This window comes from Nicotiana tomentosiformis, chromosome 1 (assembly GCF_000390325.3).
Source record: "Nicotiana tomentosiformis chromosome 1, ASM39032v3, whole genome shotgun sequence".
In the NCBI taxonomy this organism is placed as follows: domain Eukaryota; kingdom Viridiplantae; phylum Streptophyta; class Magnoliopsida; order Solanales; family Solanaceae; genus Nicotiana; species Nicotiana tomentosiformis.
The window spans coordinates 75,018,165-75,038,889 of record NC_090812.1 but is presented as its reverse complement, the minus strand read 5'-3'; the positions used below and the strand labels follow the sequence as shown (position 1 = coordinate 75,038,889).

Genomic DNA, 20,725 nt, shown 5'->3' with positions numbered 1-20,725 from the left:
CGGTCCGCAGAACTCAAGAGACGCGGCCGCAGTGCAGAATTGTGCAGCCGCAGATCCAACTCCTGTCAAGATCTGAAGCAAAGGGTGGATCGCACACAGAATTGGGCGGCCGCAGAACCTCCGAAAGGGCAATTTTGTCCGAAAATTTCAACTATCTATAAATAGACTTTTTTGACAAAATTAAGTTAAGTTTTGAATACCAGAAAGTCTGTAGCCATTTTTCTTTACTCTTTTAGGCAACTTTAGCTTATCTTGTTGATTTTACATTGGATTTTCATCTATTTATCTTTCAATATGAGTTTTATCATCTTTTCTTCTTTATTTTCTTCATTACCCACTATGAGTAGCTAAATTTTTAGCTAGGGTTGTGACCCAACCCTAATGTGGGAACCTAATAGGTGTTTGATTTGGGGCTTGTTTATGATTAGGTGTATATTATTTAGCCTAGTTCTTGCTATAATTGTAGAATTAATAGTTGCAAACATTGGTTCAAGCCTATTTGACTTGGTTTCTACTTGAGAAAGAAAGACTTAGTCTAGAAAAACTTGGCTAACAAGAGTTTGAAATGAAATCAAGAGTTTGATAGTCCCAATTAAAGGGTTGAACCTAGAGATAGTAAAACCCGACTTGAGCAATTTGTCAACTGTTAAGTTCAATACCCATTTGGACTTGAGAAAGCAAAATTGGGCAAAACAACTCTCTTACCGAGATGTGTTGAGTTGGTATTTTGAGTATTGCGTGCTATAATACACCCCGACCAACGAAACTCGCTCTAAAGCCCACAACCCGTTAGGCAAACACCTAGGTGGAAGTCACATCCATAGACCTTTTACATATTTGAAAAACAACAACAAAAACATTCTTCTCTAGTTTCATATTTTTCAATTGCAATTCTTAGTATAATTTTAGAAGTAAAATCAAAATAAAGTTTGTGGAAGTGCAACTTAGACAATTCACGTGTTTAGACCAAATACATACCAATGATCCCATCTACGCTCCCTGTGGATTCGATCCCAACTCCTAGTTGGGTATTATTATTGCAATCGACCGCTTCACAACCCCAATTTGAGGTGTGACTTGGGGGAAATCAATTTTTGGCGCCGTTGCTGGGGAGCATAAAAATGGATTTAGCTATATATTTGGTTTTGTGTGTGAATTGTCTTCTTTTCCTTCCGTGTTACTAATCTTTTTGGTGAAATAATTGTAGGTGAAACAATGGCTCTCAATAATAATGATCCTCTCGGAAATATGCCTTTGGGGGATATGGACGTGGAAGATGACCAAGTTGAAGAGGTTCCTCTTGAACCTCAAGCAAATAGACGAGGCTGACCACCTCAAGACAACGTTCCCGTTCCACCCCCACCTCCACCAAGAGTGGCTCCGCACCGGATATTGCCGAATGAAGGGTATGTTAGTGCCATAGTCCCGCCCCATATTAGGACGGGCAACTTTCAAATCACAAATGTTATGCTCACATTGCTAGAGCAACGGGGATTCTTCACCGGGGCTCCGAATCAAAATGCGTATAAACACTTGAAAGGGTTTGTGGACACTTACTAGGGGAGTAAACAGACAAACGTCTCTGAGGATGCTTTAAGATTGAGGCTATTTCCTTTCTCTCTACGGGGAAAAGCCTTGGATTGGTTAGAAAGGTTACCAAACCATTCCATCCATACATGGGATGAATTGGCGGAGAAATTTATTTCCAAGTTCTTTTCTCCCGGGCATATGGCTACTCTTAGAGACAGATTATAGCATTCAAACAAGAACCCAATGATCCATTGCATGAAATATGGGAGTGGTACCGAGCTATGGTGAAAGAGTGCCCAAATAATGACATGACGTAGTTCAACAAACTTTCTATAGGGGGATCAATATTACCAATCAATGCGTGGTCAACCAACTTGCCGGTGAAAATTTCATGACAACGCCATATGCGAAAGCTTGTGAGATCTTAGATGAAATGGAGGATACTTCATCGGCATGGCAAAGTAGAGCAAATATTTCTCAAGGTGATCCAAACGTGATTCACCTACATAAAGAATTGCATGATCATGGGCAAGCAATTGCCGAGTTGACCACCACAATGAATCAATTAGCCTAGGCTCAACTCCAACAAGTGGAAGGTCCTAAGCAAGTCAATGCAATGGAGGGAGTTAATATGATGGTAAACAGGAGAAGGCAAAAGGGTCCTCAAGTGCAAAATCATGCGGAACATTATGTGCAAGAAGATAGTGGGTTTGATCAAGATGAATCTTACAATGATCAAGAGGAGGAAGTACAATATGTGAAAAATATTCAAGGGCAAAGAAACAACTCTCAAGGCCCGAATCAACAACAATCGCGGCCTCATGATAATCAAGGGAATTGGAACAATCAAAACAACCAAGGGAATTGGAACAATCAAAATAATTAAGGAAATTGGAATGGTCAAAATAACCAAGTCAATTGGAGTGGCAATAGTTAAGGATATTGCGAAGGCAACAACCAAGGGGGGTGGAACAATAACCAAGGAAATTGGGGGTCGGGCTTTCAAAGGCCCCCAATGTATCAAAAATCGAGCAACTCGCCTCCATATCCTTCCAATGGTCCAAGCTCTTCTAACAATGAGATGGGACGAATTGAGAGCATGTTCAAACAAATGATGGAGAAGAATGCTGACTCTGATGCCCAACTAGCCTCTCACTCTACTTCAATTCGCAATTTAGAAGTTCAATTGGGGCAAATCTCGCAAGCTTTAAACACTCGTCCTAAGGGGGCACTACCAAGTGACATGGTGGTGAAACGAAAGGGTGGGAACAACACGGGATATGCCATGGTCGTGACTACACGGAGTGAAAAAAGTGGGGATACAACCACCTCAAGTCAAAGAAAAATTGTGGATGATGAACAAGTGATTCAAGTCGATGAGATTCCAAACAATTTGGTGCAAGCCAATGATGAAGTAAGAATTGATATTGATGACAAGAGGAAGTGAACCTGTATAGGGAGCATATTGTAGACATACCGGAACTGGTAGTGCCAAAGGCTAAGGCACCAATGTCAAGGCCTGCTCCTCCATATCCTCAAAGGCTTGCCAAGCAAAATGGCGAGAGCCAATTCAAAAAGTTCATTGACATGATGAAAAGCCTATCTATTAATGTGCCATTAGTTGAGGCTTTGGAGCAAATGCCCGGTTATGCAAAGTTCATGAAGGATTTGGTGACAAAGAAGAGGTCGATGAATTGTGAGACTATAAAGATGACACATCAAGTGAGTGCAATTGTGCACTCAATGGCTCCTAAATTTGAAGATCCTGACGCTTTCACAATCCCTTGTACTATTGGAAGCGCCGACTTTGCAAAAGCTCTTTGTGATCTTGGGGCAAGTATCAATTTGATGACCTATTCGGTTTTCAAGACTTTGAAAATTGGGCAACCAAGACCCACATCTATGAGATTACAAATGGCGGATCATACTATGAAGAGACTGTTGGGTATCATTGATGATGTGTTGGTTCGTGTTGATAAATTCATACTCCTAGCGGATTTTGTTATTATTGATTGTGAAGTGGACTATGAGGTACCGATTATTCTGGGTAGACCTTTCCTTGCTCTGGGGAAGGCTCTTGTTGATGTGGAAGCCGGTGAACTCACATTCCGGGTGGGTGATGAAAAGGTAATTTTCCATGTGTGCAAATCTATGAGGCAACCGAATAGCAATGAAGTGTGTTCGTTTGTGGACTTGGTGACCGATGTGATTATTGGTGATACTAGTGCCACGATGAATGTTGATGATACTTTGGAGGCCGTTTTGCTTAACATTTATGATGACGAGATGGATGGCTATGTGGAATGCGTGAACTCATTGCAAGGAATGGGGTCGTACACTTATGAACGCCGCAAATTGTCCTTGGATCTTGAAAATCGGAAGACTCCTCCAATAAAGCCCTCAATCGAGGAGCCTCCCACTTTGGAGTTAAAGCCATTGCCTCCACATCTTAGGTATGAATTCCTTGGCACTTGTTCTACTTTACCGGTTATTCTTTCCTCTTGTTTGACTAACGTGCAGGTAGACTCCACATTGGTGGTGCTACAAAAGAGGAAGAAAGCTATCGGAAGGACATTGGTGGTGCTACAAATGAAGCAATGCAAGAGGTGGTAAAAAAAAAGATCATAAAGTGGTTGGATGCCATGGTTGTTTACCCCATTTCTGATAGTTCATAGACCTCTCCGGTGTAATGTGTCCCAAAGAAAGGGGGCATGACGGTGGTCACCAATGACAAGAACGAGTTGATTCCTACAAGAACGGTGACCGGGTGGAGAGTGTGTATGGACTATCGCAAGCTCAACAAAGTCATAAGGAAGGATCATTTCCCACTTCCCTTCCTTGATCAAATGCTTGATAAGTTGGCCAGCTGTGCTTTCTATTATTTCCTTGATGGGTATTTCGGCTATAATCAAATTCTTATTGCTCCAGAGGATCAAGAGAAGACTACTTTCACATGTCCCTATGGTACTTTCACATTCTCGCTAATGCCATTTGGTTTATGATGTAATAGCCTATAAATTTCAAACAAGTAGATATTGGTCATTTAACAAAAAAAAAAAAAAAGAATAATACACAAAAAGAAAAGGGTCGAAGCCCACCAGATTACAATCTGGAAAAAAGGAAAAGCAAAAAAAAGGATTAAGGGAAGGGGAAGGACTCACGACAAACACAAAAGAAAAGAAAAAGAGGGCTTTGGGTAGTAGAAGGATTCTAACACAGGAAAAACTCACGGGCAACAATAAGTTAAGGGAAAATTTGGTGAAAAGCTTGGCAGCCACTTTTGAGAATAAAAGAAAACGTGAGATTGGCACTTTTCTTCCATTGAAGAGCACCCGGAAAATTCAACGAAGAGAAACTAACTAAACAAAGAAAAAGAAGGTAAATTCTTGAACTTAATTCATAGATTTGATTCATAAATTCAATGGCTATAGAGTTGGGGTTGAGAATTAGTTGAAGAATTTATATTAATGAAATAATGGAGTTCATGGATGTTTTCATGAATTGGTACTATAGGTTTGGGGTATAAACGTATGTATTCTGTATATGCCAAAAAAAAGGGATATTCCTTAAAAAAACCTTTCTATTTCATTAGTGATTGGTAATCAAATATGATTGCTACTAATATTGATGATATTGGAAAAAATTACAATGTAATTTTGATAGCAGTGAGTTGGGATACTGAAATGGGTCTTGATATTTCAAGTAGAATAAGGAGATTTGTTGGGTTATTATAATTCGACGAATTAAGAACCAAACATTAAACATTGAGGGTTGGGCATTCTAAATTGATATGAATTAGCCTAAACATGGATATTAATATGAGATCGATATCATGTAATTATAGATTAATTGGAGAAATTTGTACGAATTGCTCGTGGTGAAGTATTTGGTATTTCGGCACGAGTACTGTGAGTAGTAATCTTACCGGAATTTGTGTTTTCATAACTTGCATGATTTATACATGATTTTAATATGAATATGTTACCGATTATTTTGAGTTGCATGTGGCACAAGTCTTTTACTTGCTACGATACTGAAACAATTATTTGAGATGATTACCGTTATTTTAAATATTCTTGTGTCACTAGATATGTTTTACCGTTACTTGAATTTACGGTTATCGAAATGAAATTACATGATTTGAAAAGAACCGAAATGCCCTATATTATTTTAAAATATTTTCTTATGAGTATATAGAGATTACAGAGATAAGTATAAATGGGAGTAGACTTTGAAGGATCCCGTAGCTAACGGCCGGTTCGTTAGCCCTGGTGCACCTTATAATTATCGATTACCGTTATAGCCCTCACTAGTGAAAAAGTAGAACTATTATACCGTTACTGATTTTCCTCGAGTGGGGACTACTGTAATATTTGACTTCTTGCGAAGAAGTCCACAATTATACCGATTACATGATCCGTTCATTGAACCCTCCCAAACATGAATATTAATATTACACAGTATTTACCAAGATTATTACCGAATTGTCAATTGATTTATATTACATAAAAGACATGATGATATTGATTATTGTTTATTGTTTCTGAAAGGGCATTCTTATGATATTTTCTGTTTAATATATATATATATATATATATATATATATATATATATATATATATATATATATTATAGCATATTTTCTGACTTATCCCCAATAAAAACGGTTGTGATTAAGTATTACTACTCACTGAGCTAGCGACTTATTCCCCGCTAATTTTTTTTAGACACAACAGTTGACGCGGGCGAGGATTTCGTTAATTAGAGTGCACAGGTTGACAGTTCTTGGTGAGCCTCACACTTGTTCGCGTGGGCGAAGATTTTATTTATTGTTATGGTCTTTTCTTTGAACTCTTAGAGTCGCTCCATAGTCATCCTTTTAGTGTCGTGAGTATTTATTTGTTGATATGAACTAGTTACTAGTATTAGACTTTCTTTCCGTATTTTTAGAGTTGGTTTTAGTTTTATTATGTTGAGGAGATTGGTAATATGGGTGAAAACCCGTTTGTAGTTAGTTGATGAAGATTGTGACTGATTTAGGTGAATATTGGTTGATTGTTACTTGTTTATGAGACAGGAAACTTTTTGGATAGTCCAAAAACAGAAAAAACTCTGTCTGTTTTTCTGTAAAATACCGATAAGGCTTTCTTGGGAGCACTTGCTCGTAAGCGCCAGTCACGATCCTAAATTGGGTCGTGACAAAGTTGGTATCAGAGCTTAGGCTTTAAGTCCCGAGTCATGGAGCAATGTTTAGTAGAGTCTTGTTCATAGGTATGTAGGCGCCAATACTTATGATCTTGAGGCTATTGAATATCTAGGAATGTTTTCCCCTCTTTCATTCTTGATCGTGCGTTGAGATAACTTGAGATTTGACTTTGGAGTATTTCTTTTGTAGATGGCTAGGACACGCACACCCTCATCTGCTGAACGTGGTGCCGTACGTGGTACTACCCGAGGTGGCGGTCAAGTTGGGGTTCATCAAACTAGAAGACAAGATGTTCTTCAACCTAAAGTTGGGAACATGGGTGTAACGCCCCGACCGGTCGTTTTGAGCTCTAGCACGTCATTCAGCAGTTTGAGGCCATGAGCAGCTTCACTTCAGGTATTATGATTGGTACACATGGTCAGAATTGAAATTTCGGAAGTTCAGAGTTGATTTGAAAAGAAAATTTCTCATTTCGGAAGCTTTAAGTTGGAAGAATTGACTAAGGTTGGATTTTGAGTAAACGATCTCGGAATCGAGATTTGAAGGTTTTCACAAGTTCGTATGATGAATTCGGACTTGGGTGTATGTCCGGATAGGGTTTTGGATAACCCGGGAGCGTTTTGGCGCCTATTGTAGAAGTTGGAATTTTGGATAAATTTCATAAATTTGGGTTGACGTGCATTTCAATGTTATCAATGTCATTTTGGAGTCATTTGGCTAAAGATAGAAATTTGAAGGTTTTTGAGAAGTTTGACCGGAAGTGAACTTTTTGATATCGGGGTCGGAATCTGATTCCAGAAGTTGGGGTAGGTCCGTAATGTCAAATGTGACTTGTGTGCAAAATTTGAGGACAATCGGACCTGATTTGATAGGTTTCGGCATCGATTGTAGAAGTTGAAGTTTCAAAGTTCATTAAGTTTGAATTGGGGTGCGATTCATGATTTCGATGTTGTTTGATGTGATCTGAGGTCTCGAGCAAGTTTGTATTATGTTATGGGACTGGTTGGTATGATTGAACGGGGTCCCGGGGGCCTCGGGTGTGTTTTGTGTTGGTTTCGGGTCAATTTTCCCATGTTTTTCTGCTGCTGATGTTGGTTCTAGTATCCTTCATCGCGAAAGCGGGGAGGAGATCGCGTTCGCGAATAAGGATTTGTGGGCTGGAGGAAATTACTTATCTCGAACGCGAGGTGTAGGTCGCGAACGCGGAGATGTTGACTGAGGAAACTACGCGAACGCGAAGGGGCAATTGCGAACGCATAGAAGAAATGATGAGCTGGGCCTAAGGCCATTTGGCCTACGCGAACGTGTAGAGGGTAACGCGAACACGAGGGGTTCTTGGCAGCTGGCCTTCACGAACGCGATCGGTATGACATGAACGCGAAGAGGAAATTTGGGTCAGGAACCTTTGGCCTTCGCGAACGCGATCCTTTGGTCGCGAATGCGATCCTTTGGTCGTGAACGCGAAGAAGGGCGGACCTAGGCTGGGCAGAATGTTTTTAAGTGGGGTTTGAGTTCATTTCACCCATTTTTCACACGGCTTGGGACGAATTTTGGAGCTTTGAAGAGGGGATTTCATCATCAAGCATGAGGTAAGTGATTTCTACTAGTTGTGAGTTACATACAAGGATTATACACGGATTTAGACATGAAAATTTGTAGAAATTTGGGATTTTGAAGAAAAACCTAGAATTTGGTATTTTTGATTTTGACCGCGAATTTGGGCATGAAATTGGGAATAAATCATATATTTGAGTTTATAAGGTTATGGGTAATGATTATCTTCAAAAAGTTTTGGAATCCGGGCACGTGGCCCCGAGGGTGATTTTATCGACTTTTCGAACGGAGTTGGGAATGGTTGTAAATTGAATTGTTATGAGTATTAGAGTATATTTTCGTTGGTTTGCACATTGTTTGGCTAGTTTTGGAGCGTTGGGTATCGGTTTGAGTTGTTTGAAGGGCTCGGAAGCCGATTATGGAACTTCGGAATGAGGTAAGTCTCCTTTCTAACCTTGTAAGAGGGAATTTACCCCATAGGTGAAATAAATCACTGTGTGCTCCTATTTGTGGGGGCTACGTACGCACGAAGTGACGAGAGTCCGTGCGTAGCTACTATTATGCCTAAGTTCGGGTAGTCTAGGACCCAAAAGCATGCTTTACTTGTAATATTTGCAGTCTTGTTGTCAATTGAAATGCCTAAATCATATCGAACTTGGTAAATAAACTTTCTAAAAAGCTAAACATCATTTAATGACTGTTAAAAGAACCATTGACATTTCCTTGGAAAATTTCCTCTTGATGAAGTCTTGATTGACTGTTTGAGTGTGTTTATCTTTGTGGAATGGGCCGAACACCTCGATAGATTAAATAGATGCATCTATGGTTCGCGCCATTCGATCCTTTGGCAGTGCACAGTTTAAATATTTGTTGAATCGGGCCGTACGACCTCAGCATGATTTGCGCATGCTTGTATTGCTTGCCTTGAAATTTATAAATAACGATATTGCCTCCCTGGTATGAGATAAATTTATAATTTGATATGGCCTCATTGGCCGGAGATATAAATTTTTAAAAGATGAAAATAAATTTGGAAATCCCCTATTGACAAGAGAATTATTTACCTGTCTCATGTTATTTTGTTTATTGTTGCCTCATAAAAATCCATAATTTAGCATATCATTGGTATATTGATTATAGCCCATAGTAAGTGTCCGAGTCGACCCCTCGTCACTACTTCTTCGAGGTTAGGCGGGATACTTACTGGGTACGTGTTGATTTATGTACTCATGATACACTTGCTGTACATTTTTGTTCAGGTACACATATGTTTAGTGGCCTTGTGGGTGTAGAGGCGCGATTATGGCGGGGATTTAGGTGAGCTGCATCTTATATACGATCCGCAGCTAATAAAGTCTCCTTCAGATTACTTATATTTTCCTACCCAATTGTATTTCGGACAGTTGTTGTATTTTATTTTAAATTTCTAGAAAAGGCTCATGCACTTGTGACACCGGGTTTTGGGATGAGTATGGGATGATTAGTATTGAAAAAATAAAAAAAAAAAACATTGTTATTTATTCTGTAAATTCATCTTTTACTAGTTAAATTGAAGTAAATTTACAATTTCAAAAATATTAAAATGAGGATTTAATTAACTATTTAGTGTTGGCTTGTCTGACAATGGAGTCCCGCGCCATCACGACCTTTATGGATTTTGGGTCGTGACAATGGGTCAACCCCAAGCTACTATGCCAGATCAAGTGCAAGAACAGGGGGTTCAGGATGCTCCATCACCAGTGCCAACTGTTGTACCTATTGTTGCCTTACCTGCAGACACAATGGCAAAGTTATTGAATGTGTTAGAGGCATTGGTGCCTACTCAGGGTGGAAGTTCAGCTCCTCAGAGTTCCTAAATTGAAATCACCAAAATTCACAGGTTCTGATAATTCAGCAGATCCTCAAAGTTTCTTGGATGGGACACTCAAGGCATTGCGTGCTCTAGGATGTTCTAGTGAGAGGGTCGTAGAGCTTGCAACATACAAACTAGAGGATATGGCTAACATATGGTATGAAACTATATTGCTAGGAAGGCCAGCAGGAGCAACCCCACTAACATGGGACAAGTTCAGTAAGTTGTTTATGGATCATTTTCTTCCAGATAGCCTGAGGCAAAAATATGTTAGAGACTTTGAGAGATTGGTTCATACTCCAGATATGGATGTGTCAACCTACAACACGAAGTTTTGTAATCTAGCGAGACATGCTCCTTACATAGTGCCTACCCATGAAGCTCGAGTTCAAAGGTTTGTTGATGGGTTGGTTAGTCATCTATACACTGCAGTAGCCCCACAGATGAAGACTTTGTCCTACACTAATGTAGTCGATCTCGCTAGAAAGATTGAAAATAAGGGACGTGATGAGCGTGCAACTAGTGAATTACGTAAGAAGGCCAAGACAAGAGGATCTTTCAATGGCAGTTTTAGTGAAAATCATAGAGCAGGAAATCAGGGACAACAACAACAGGGTTCTCAGACATGGACACATTTGTCTTCACAGTCCGCATACAGACCACATTACAGACAGGGTGCTAGGGTACCATCATCATTATCATCTGGACATCGTAATTCTGGGAAAATATATGCCACTGCTCTAGTCTGCCAGACCTGTGGTAGATCACATTTGGGCCAGTGTCATGTTCTGACTGGAGAGTGCTTTCGATGTGGCCAGTTGGGACATCACTTGAGGGATTGCCCTCACCCTCCGAGGAATTTCAACCAGGCTTCTATTCAGTCAGTTGTACCTACTCAGACTACTCGTAATACTTCAGGTGCTACATGTACATGAAATAGAGGTCGAGGTGCTGGAGATCGTGCTACTGTGAATCAAGGACAAGGGAATGCTGGTAGAGGTCAGGCGAGAGTTTTTGCATTTACTAGACAGGATGCTCAGGCCTCGAATGCTTCTGTTTGTTCATTTGATGCACTTGCATTGATTGATCCGGGATTTACTCACTCCTATGTGTCCTCGTACTTTGCTTTGAGGTTTAGTAGACAGCCCGAGCTATTGAATGATCATTTTCTAGTTGCTACTCCTGTTGGAGAGTCTCTATTAGCTGAATACGTGTATCATGCTTGTCAGATTCGGGTTGACGGTAGGGATACTCTAGCTGACCTTATTGTACTTGATATGATTGACTTTGACATGATGATGGGAATGGATTGGTTATTTTCTTGCTATGCTATCGTTGATTGTCATGCAAAGATGGTTAAGTTTGGGATACCAAACGAACCCAATTTTGTTCTAAAAGGGGGTCAGGTTCTAGAGACTTGCAATGTTGTATCTTTTATGAAGGCTCAACGACTTTCGAAAAAAGGTTGGTTAGGTCTCTTAGCTATTGTAAATGACACAAGAAAGGAAACAATTAGTATAGAAAATATACCAGTAGTGAGAGAATTTTCTGATATATTTCCTGGGGATTTACCAGGATTGCCTCCAGTACGAGAAATAGATTTTGGTATTGATTTGCCACCTGACATACAGCCCATATCAATACCCCCATATCGGATGGCACCAACAGAGTTGAAGGAGCTAAAACAACAACTTCAGAATTTGTTAGATAAGGGTTTTATCATACCGAGTATATCTCCATGGGGTGCACCAGTACTCTTCGTAAAGAATAAAGATGGATCCCTGAGAATATGCATTGACTACAGGCAGTTGAACAAGATAATAATACGCAATAAATATCCTTTTCCTCATATAGACGACATGTTTGATCAGTTACAAGGATTTGCCCACTTTTCAAAGATTGACCTCCGTTCTGGTTATCATATGCTTAGAATCAAATATGAAGATATTCCTAAGACTCCTTTCAGAACTCGATACGGGCACTATGAGTTTCTTGCGATGCCTTTCGTACTGACTAATGCTCCAGCTGCATTCATGGATTTAATGAATAAGGTGTTCCATCCATTCCTGGATATATTTGTAATAGTATTTATTGATGATATCCTGATATATTCTCATAGCCAAGGAGAACACGGGAATCATCTCAGGACTGTATTGCAGACATTGCGAGAACATCGGCTTTATGCTAAGTTCTCAAAATATAAATTTTGGCTAGACTCAGTAGCATTTCTGGGGCATATTGTATCCAAAGATGGGATTATGGTAGATCCTAAGAAGCCAGAAGCTGGGCAGAAATGGCCCGGACCTACTTCTCCTACAGAGATTCATAGCTTTTTAGGCTTGGCAGGCTATTACAGGCGTTTTGTGTAGGAATTCAAATGGCACCGTACGAAGCATTGTATGGTAGAAGATGTCGTTCTCCTATTAGATGGTTTGAAGCTTGTGAGACTAACTTATGGGGACCCGACTTAGTACAAGAATCTATGGACAAAGTCCAGTTGATCAGACAGAGATTGCTTACAGCTCAAAGAAGACAAAAATCTTATGCGGATAAGAGAAGAAGAGACTTAGTGTTCGCAATTGGAGACAAAGTGTTCCTACGAGTCTCTCCTATGAAAGGTGTAATGCGGTTTGGGAAAAGAGGCAAGTTGAGCCCCAGGTTTATAGGACCGTATGAGAACTAGACCGAATGGGAGCCGTGGCTTATCATTTGGCACTTTCTCCTGAGTTGTCTTTTATTCATACAGTGTTTCATGTCTCAATGATAAGAAAATGTATATCAGATTCATCTCAGGTGCTTGAAGCGCCGACTATACCGCTTGATGAGAAGTTGTCTTACGAGGAGGAGCCGATGGCTATTGTTGATAGACAAGAAAGGAAGCTACGGTCAAAAGAAATTGTATTCGTGAAAGTCCTATGGAGAAATCATACCGTTGAAGAAGCTGCTTGGGAAATTGAAGATGATATGTGCGTCAAATATCCTCATTTATTTTAGTCTACAGGTACGTGCTTAAGTTAAATTCGGGGACCGAATTTTATAAGGTGAGGAGGATGTAATAGCCCATAAATTTCAAATAAGGACATATTGGTCATTTAACAAAAAAAAAAAAAAAGAATAATACACAAAAAGAAAAGGGCTGAAGCCCACTAGATTACAATCTAGCAAAAAGGGAAAGCAAAAAAAAGAGATTAAGGGAAGGGGAAGGACTCACGATAAACACAAAAGAAAAGAAAAAGAGGTCTTTGGCTAGTAGAAGGATTCTAACACAGGAAAAACTCACGGGCAACAATAAGTTAAGGGAAAATTTGGTAAAAAGCTTGGCAGCCACTTTTGAGTACAAAAGAAAACGTGAGATTGTCACTTTCCTTCCATTGAAGAGCACCCGGAAAATTCAACGAAGAGAAACTAACTAAACAAAGAAGAAGAAGAAGAAGAAGAAGGTAAATTCTTGAACATAATTCATAGATTTGATTCATAAATTCCATGGCTATAGAGTTGAGGTTGAGAATTAGTTGAAGAATTTATATTAATGAAATAATGGAGTTCATGGAATTTTTCATGAATTGGTACTATAGGTTTGGGGTATAAACTTATATATTCTGTATATGCCAAAAAAAGAAGAAGAAGGGATATTCCTTCAAAAACCTTTCCGTTTCATTAGTGATTGGTAATGAAATATGATTTCTACTAATATTGATGATATTGAAAAAATTTACAATGTAATATATATAGCGGTGAGTCGGGATACTGAAATGAGTCTTGATATTTCAAGTAGAATAAGAGGGATTTGTTGGGTTATTATAATTCGACGAATTAAGAGCCAAACATTAAACTCTAAGGGTTGGGCATTCTAAATTAGCTACGAATTAGCCTAAATATGGAAATTAACATGAGATCGATATCATATAATTATAGATTGATTGGAGGAAGTTGGACCAATTGCTCGAGGTGAAGCATTTGGTATTTCGGCATGAGTATTGTGAGTAGTAATCTTACCGCAATTTGTGTTTTCCTAACTTGCATGATTTATACATGATTTTAATATGAATATGTTACCGATTATTTTGAGTTGCATGTGGCACAAGTCTTTTACTTGATATGATACTGAAATAGTTATTTGAGATGATTACTGTTGTTTTAAATATTCTTGTTGTCACTAGATATGTTTTAACATTACTTGAATTTACGGTTATCGAAATAAAATTACATAATTTGATAAGAACCGAAATGCCCTATATTATTTTAAAATATTTTCTTATGAGTATATACGGATTACAGAGACAAGTATAAATGGGAGTAGACTTTGAAGGATCCCGTAGCTAACGGCGGGTTCGTTAGACCTGGTGCACCTTGTAATTATCAAGTACAGTTACAACCCTCGCTAGTGGAAAGGTAGAACTAGCGTACCGTTACTGATTTTCCTCGAGTAGGGACTACCGTTATATTTGACTTCTTGCGAAGAAGTCCATAGTTATACCGATTATATGATCCGTTCATTGAACCCTCCCAAACATGAATATTGATATTACACAGTATTTACCGAGATTATTACTGAATTGTCAATTGATTTATATTACATGAAAGACATGATGAGATTGATTATTGTTTATTGTTTCTGAAAGGGCATTCTTATGATATTTTCTGTTTAATATATATATTAGCATGTTTTCTGATTTGTGCCCAATAAAAACGGTTGTGGTTAAGTGTTATTACTCAATGAGCTAGCGACTCATTCCTCGCTATTTTTTTTTCCAGACACAGCAGTTGACGCGGGCGAGGATTTCGTTAATTAGAACGCACATGTTGACAGTTCTTGGTGAGCCTCGCACTTGTTCGTGTGGGCGGATATTTTATTTATTATTATGGTCTTTTCTTTGAACTCTTAGAGTCGCTCCATTGTCATCCTTTTAGTGTCGTGAGTATTTATTTATTGATATGGACTAGTTACTAGTATTACACTTTCTTTCCGTATTTTTAGAGTTGATTTTGATTTTATTATGTTGAGGAGGTTGGTAATATGGGTGAAAACCCGTTTATGGTTAGTTGATGAAGATTGTGACTGATTTAGGTGAATATTGGTTGGTTGTTACTTGTTTATAAGACAGGAAACTTTTTGGATAGTTCAAAAACAGGGAAAACTCTGTCCGTTTTTCTGTAACATACCGATAAAGCTTTCTTGGGAGCACTTGCTCCTAAGAGCCGGTCACGATCCTAAATTGGGTCATGACAGCAATGCACCGACGACTTTTCAACGGTGTATGATGGCTATCTTCACGGACATGGTGGAGAATTTCCTTGAGATCTTCATGGATGATTTTTCAGTGGTCGGGAATTCTTTTGATGATTGCTTGAAAAATTTGGATAAGATCTTGGCAAGATGTGAAGAGACGAACTTGGTACTCAATTGGGAGAAATGTCACTTCATGGTCGAGGAAGGCATTGTACTTGGCCACAAAATTTCAAAGAATGGTATTGAGGTCGATAAGGCCAAAATAGAGGTGATTTCTAAACTTTCACCCCCAACATCCGTGAAGGGAGTGAGGAGTTTCTTGGGTCATGCGGTGTTCTATCGCCGTTTCATCAAGGAATTTTCCAAAGTGGTGAACCCCTTGTGTAAGCTATTGGAGAAAGATGCCAAATTCCATTTCAACGAGGATTGCATGAAAGCATTTGAATTGCTCAAGTCCAAATTGACAACTACTCCTATTATCATCGCACCGGATTGGAGCTTGCCTTTTGAGCTCATGTGTGATGCAAGTGATGTGGCGGTCAGAGCAGTTTTGGGGCAATGTATCAACAAAATCTTCCATCTGGTCTACTATGTTAGTAAGACCATGAACAATGCCCAAGTAAATTACACGGTGACCAAAAAAGAGCTCCTTGCTATTATTTTTGCTATGGAGAAGTTTCGCCCGTACTTGATGGGTACAAAGGTGATTGTCCACACGGATCATGCGGCATTTCGGTACCTAATGATCAACAAAGATTCAAAGGAGCGGTTAATGAGATGCGTGCGTTTATTGCAAGAGTTCGATCTAGACATCCAAGACCTCAAAGGCAGTGAAAACCAAGTGGCGAACCACTTGTCTCGCTTGGAGGAGGAGGAGAGGCCACATGACGGCCTTGAAATCAATGACTCCTTCCCCGACGAGAAACTTCTAGCCATTTCAATGATCGAGATTCCATGGTTCGCTGATTTAGCAAATTATCTTGTGAGTGGTATTGTACCAGATGAGTTTTCTTCAAATCAAAGGAAAAAGCTCAAATGGGATTGCCTAGACTATTATTGGGATGAACCATACCACTTCCGGATTTGTACCGATGGCATGATTAGAAGATGTGTGCCGGAGGAGGAACAAGTTGAAATTCTTGGGGCTTGTCATTCTTCACCCTACGGTGGTCACCATGGGGGAGCAAGAACGGCGGCCAAAGTGTTGAGTTGCGGATTCTATTGGCCTATTCTCTACAAGGACGCAAGTGATCTAGTCAAGCATTGTGATGAATGTCAAAGGGCCGGTGGAATTTCAAAGAAAAATGAGATGCCCCTAACCACCATATTGGAAATTGATATTTTTGATGTGTGGGGTATTGATTTCATGGGACCGTTTGTAAGCTCTTGTGGGAACACCTAGATTTTGGTAGTTGTGGATTATATGTCAAACTGGGTTGAGGTCATTTCTCTACCCAACAACGAAGCTAGAAGTGTGGTGGCATTTTTGAAAAAGAACATCTTCACAAGGTTTGGTACTCTGCGGGTCATTATAAGCGATGGGGGTCGCATTTTTGCAACAAAGGTTTTGATACCTTGCCTAGCAAGTATGGTGTCACTCACAAAGTCACGACCCCCTATCACCCTCAAGAAAGAGGACAAGTGGAAGTCTCCAACCGGGAGATCAAGAGTATTTTGTCAAAAACAGTGAATGCCAACCGGACGGATTGGTCAAAGAAACATGATGATGCTTTATGGGCTTATAGGACGGCTTACAAAACACTGATTGGGATGTCTCCATACCGATTAGTGTTTGGGAAAGCTTGTCACCTTCCGGTGGAACTTGAGCACAAGTCCATGCGGGCTTTGAATAAGCTAAATCTTGAGTGGGATGTCGCCTCCAACTTAAGGGTGGCACAATTGAATGAGCTAGATGAATTTCGGTATCATGCATATACGAGTTTATCCTTATACAAGGAGAAGATGAAGTACCTCCATGACAAGTACATTCGGAACAAGGAGTTCAAAGAAGGTGATCTTGTGTTATTGTTTAATTCTTGGTTACGGATGTTTCCGGGAAAGTTGAAGTTTAAATGGAGTGGCCCGTTTGACATTGTAAGTGTGACACCCTTTGGTGCATTAGACTTGAAGAATAAAAATGATGAAGTGTTTAGAGTTAATGGTCACCGGGTGAAGCATTATTTGGGAAAAGTTGATGATGGCCACGTCGTGGCATTGATTCATTTCAAGTGATTGATGGTAATCTGCGTCGTGCCGCGACGTTAAATCAAGCGCTTCTTGGGAGGTAACCCATGTTTCTTTTTATTTTTATTTTTCTTCCTTTTTAGATAGGTCTTGTTTTGTACTAACTGATTTTGAAGTATGTTGCAGGAATGAGTGTGCTTTGCAGGAACTGTGCTCAGGAAAAATGCTAAGTGTGAAAAAAAGTGCGGACCGCACAATCTTGATGGCCACAGCAGAAGGCGTCTGCGGCTGCATAATTCATTGTGAGACCGCACAACTGGAGATCACAAAATTACAAACTCTCTGAAGTTCGAATTGCAGAGTAATGGCTGATCTGCGGTCGCACAAGGAATTGTGCGGTCGGTACAAATATCTGCGGTCGCACTAAAAAATGTTCGGACCATAGATCGACAAAGAGGGAAGCAGATGAAAGGTAAAGAGTGCGGACCACACATAAAATTGTGCGGCCGCACTCAACTGCTAATCCTTGCCCTAAAATAGGCCAACTATAAATAGTGACCCTCTACTAGTGTTCAAAACTTTACACACTCTGACTAGTTGACACCAAAGCAAGCACAGTGCACTCAAATTGATTCAATCATCTCGCATTCACTTCATCATCCTAGATTCTTCCCAGCATCATTCATAGTATGTTCAATTCATGTTTAGATTCTTTCAAATTTCTTAATTTTTGTTCTTCATTAGTTTAGTTATTTTTAGGCCTAAATATCAAAATTAATCATCATGTGTGCTTAAAATAGTGTGGGTAACTTCATACTTGTTAATTGGGGGATGGGTAAACCGTGCATCATGTTTAATTTTCCAATACCATGTCTAAATTGTGCAAATATTGAAAAACAAAACATAAGTTGAGTGTCGTCTAATTTTGAATTGTGCGGTCCGCAGATCCTTAGGCGAGGGCAATGTTTGTGCATTGATTATGCGGACTGCACTCAAAATTGTGCGATACGCAGAAACTAAACTATTGCCGCAAAACAATGTGTGCGGCCGTAGATCAAAACTTCAGAGAATTGGTATTTCTGGGCCTTAAATTGTGCGGCCGCACTCAGAATTCTACGGACCGCACTTCAATTATGTGGTCGTACTTCCAAAATTATATGGTCCGCACAAGCCATTCTACGGTCGCACTCAGAATTGTGCAGACCGCACTTCCCCCTCCTACCCACTGTTTTGTCTGCAACTGTTTTATAGTCTGTGTTTGAACTTTAACTGACTCATGTTGCTATGTATTATAGAAAATGGTTAGATCAAGAGGATGTGGTGATACTTCCAAAGGCAGGGGTGAACCCTCCCGAGGCTGAGGTAGGGGTACCCAGCCACTCTCAGTCCAAAAACGGATAGCAAAGAAGACAACCACAGGGAGAGGTATGGCCACAGAGCCCTCTGAATCAAGTTCTTACATCCCGTCTAGGGAAGCTTCTGAGGGCCACTCTGTGGAGGCACAACCGGAGGCCCAATCTCAGCCACATCAATTCCCTGGGAGATACCAGCTCCGCAATGAGCCTTCCACCTCAGCAAGCTCTTCTGAAGGTTCAGAAGATGGCAGCCAGGGCTCAGAACCCTCTTCTACTCACACCCCTGCCACACCAGTCACAGTTGAGGATGATGATGATATTCCATATGACGGCCGAGGGGATGATACTAGAGTTGCTGGCATAAAGAGGTCAAAAAAGAAGGAGGCCTGGGAAGATAGATTTGTGAGCCTGACAGCCTTTACCAGGTTCCGAGAGTAGTGGCCCCAGAGATCGCTCACACTTGAGCGTCAGTTCCTATTGAAGGATTTGGATAGATTCAATCCGAATGTGGCTAAGCAGTTCAGGGAGAGAAAATGGTGGACATGGTTCACTCAGAGTGTGATGGATGCCAAGGAGCATTTAGTGCGGGAGTTTTATGCCAATGTGGCACACATCAAAAAGGGGACTAAGGTGACCAAGGTGAGGAACCTGAAGGTCCGATTTGATCAGAGTACCCTCAACACTTATTTGGGGTTCGAGGAGGTGGAGCCAGTTCAGTATTTGGAGAAATTTACAGTGGGTGATGCGGCTCACCTGTGGTTAGCTGAGAACTTAGCAGCTCCAAGACCACCACCATCATGGATCACATCAGGTGCCCATTTTGCGGGCCACCCTCAACTTTGAGGCAAAAAGGTGGTAAACATTTGTGTGCAGCCGCATAGATCCGAACCAAAATAAGAACAATCTTCTAGTCCCCCGCGTAGTCTTAGTTGCATCTATCATAGACGGGTACCCAATTAATATGGGTGCCATCATATCGGCCAACATGTCGGTAGTTGTCAGGAAGGGTGAGAGATCCTACCCGTATCCCAAAACTATCACAGAGTATCTCACGGATGCGGGGGTGGAGCCTAGGAGATTTGATACGAAGGTTCGGGCTAAGAAGCCTTTATCCTGGAATTCTCTGAAGGACCCAAGGAACCCGATGAACAAGGGTAAGTCAACTACTACCATAGGCCAATCTGATGAGCCATCGGTGGTAGTTGCTGATTCTACTGCTATGCCTTCTACAGCTTTCATGCCTTCCACAGCAGCCGGGCCTTCGACCGAGACAGCTGACATGCCACCACCTCCATCTTCAGGGCCATCAGCATCAGTATCAGTGCCTTCCTCCTCCACTTATCCACTCACTGTGCTGCGAGTCTCCCAGACACTGGCGAGTCTCAACAACTGGATGCAGACAGCTACTGCAAAGTTGTCCGACCTATCCAGTGCTGTTGCAGCACAATCTTCTGCCCCAGCACCCCAGGTTCCTCCGTCAGTGGAGGAAACATTGAAGAATATATTGGATAATCAGAAGACCAACATGGATACCTTGGTGGCACATGGGGGGAGCAATTGAGGAGCTAGGTAAACAGGTGAAGAAGATGAGAAAATCCCAGGCCTCGAGAAAATCAGTGGACAAGTTGAGACGTGAAGTGACCAAGATAGCAGCAGCTAGTGATCTTCCCTTTGACTTACTGTTAGAGACAGATCCATCAGTACTAGCAGACCCAGCAGCACCTTCAGCACCAGTAGCACCAGCTGGCCAGTCTGATGAGCTAGACCTCGTTGCCCACACTGTTGAGGCGGTGTAACAGATGTTCACCAACCCC

The 20,725-nt window shown here is 40.6% G+C and overlaps 1 protein-coding gene across 1 annotated transcript; it reads left to right on the top strand.

Annotated features, from left to right (window-relative positions):
• Window positions 1-9,960: 9,960 nt before the first annotated feature.
• On the top strand, window positions 9,961-12,511 carry LOC138906933 (uncharacterized). The gene is made up of 3 exons (XM_070196598.1): window positions 9,961-10,123; window positions 10,170-11,022; window positions 11,083-12,511. The coding sequence occupies exons 1-3, from the start codon at window positions 9,961-9,963 to the stop codon at window positions 12,509-12,511; spliced, it is 2,445 nt and encodes an 814-aa protein (XP_070052699.1).
• Window positions 12,512-20,725: the final 8,214 nt, after the last annotated feature.

Excerpts from the sequence above, each read along its gene's own strand:
- LOC138906933 (XM_070196598.1), top strand. The coding sequence starts at position 9,961 with ATGGGTCAACCCCAAGCTACTATGCCAGATCAAGTGCAAGAACAGGGG. Across the intron at positions 10,124-10,169 it reads GGTGCCTACTCAGGGTGGAA|GTTCTGATAATTCAGCAGAT; the intron begins GTTCAGCTCCTC and ends CAAAATTCACAG. Across the intron at positions 11,023-11,082 it reads TTCAACCAGGCTTCTATTCA|AGGTCGAGGTGCTGGAGATC; the intron begins GTCAGTTGTACC and ends TACATGAAATAG.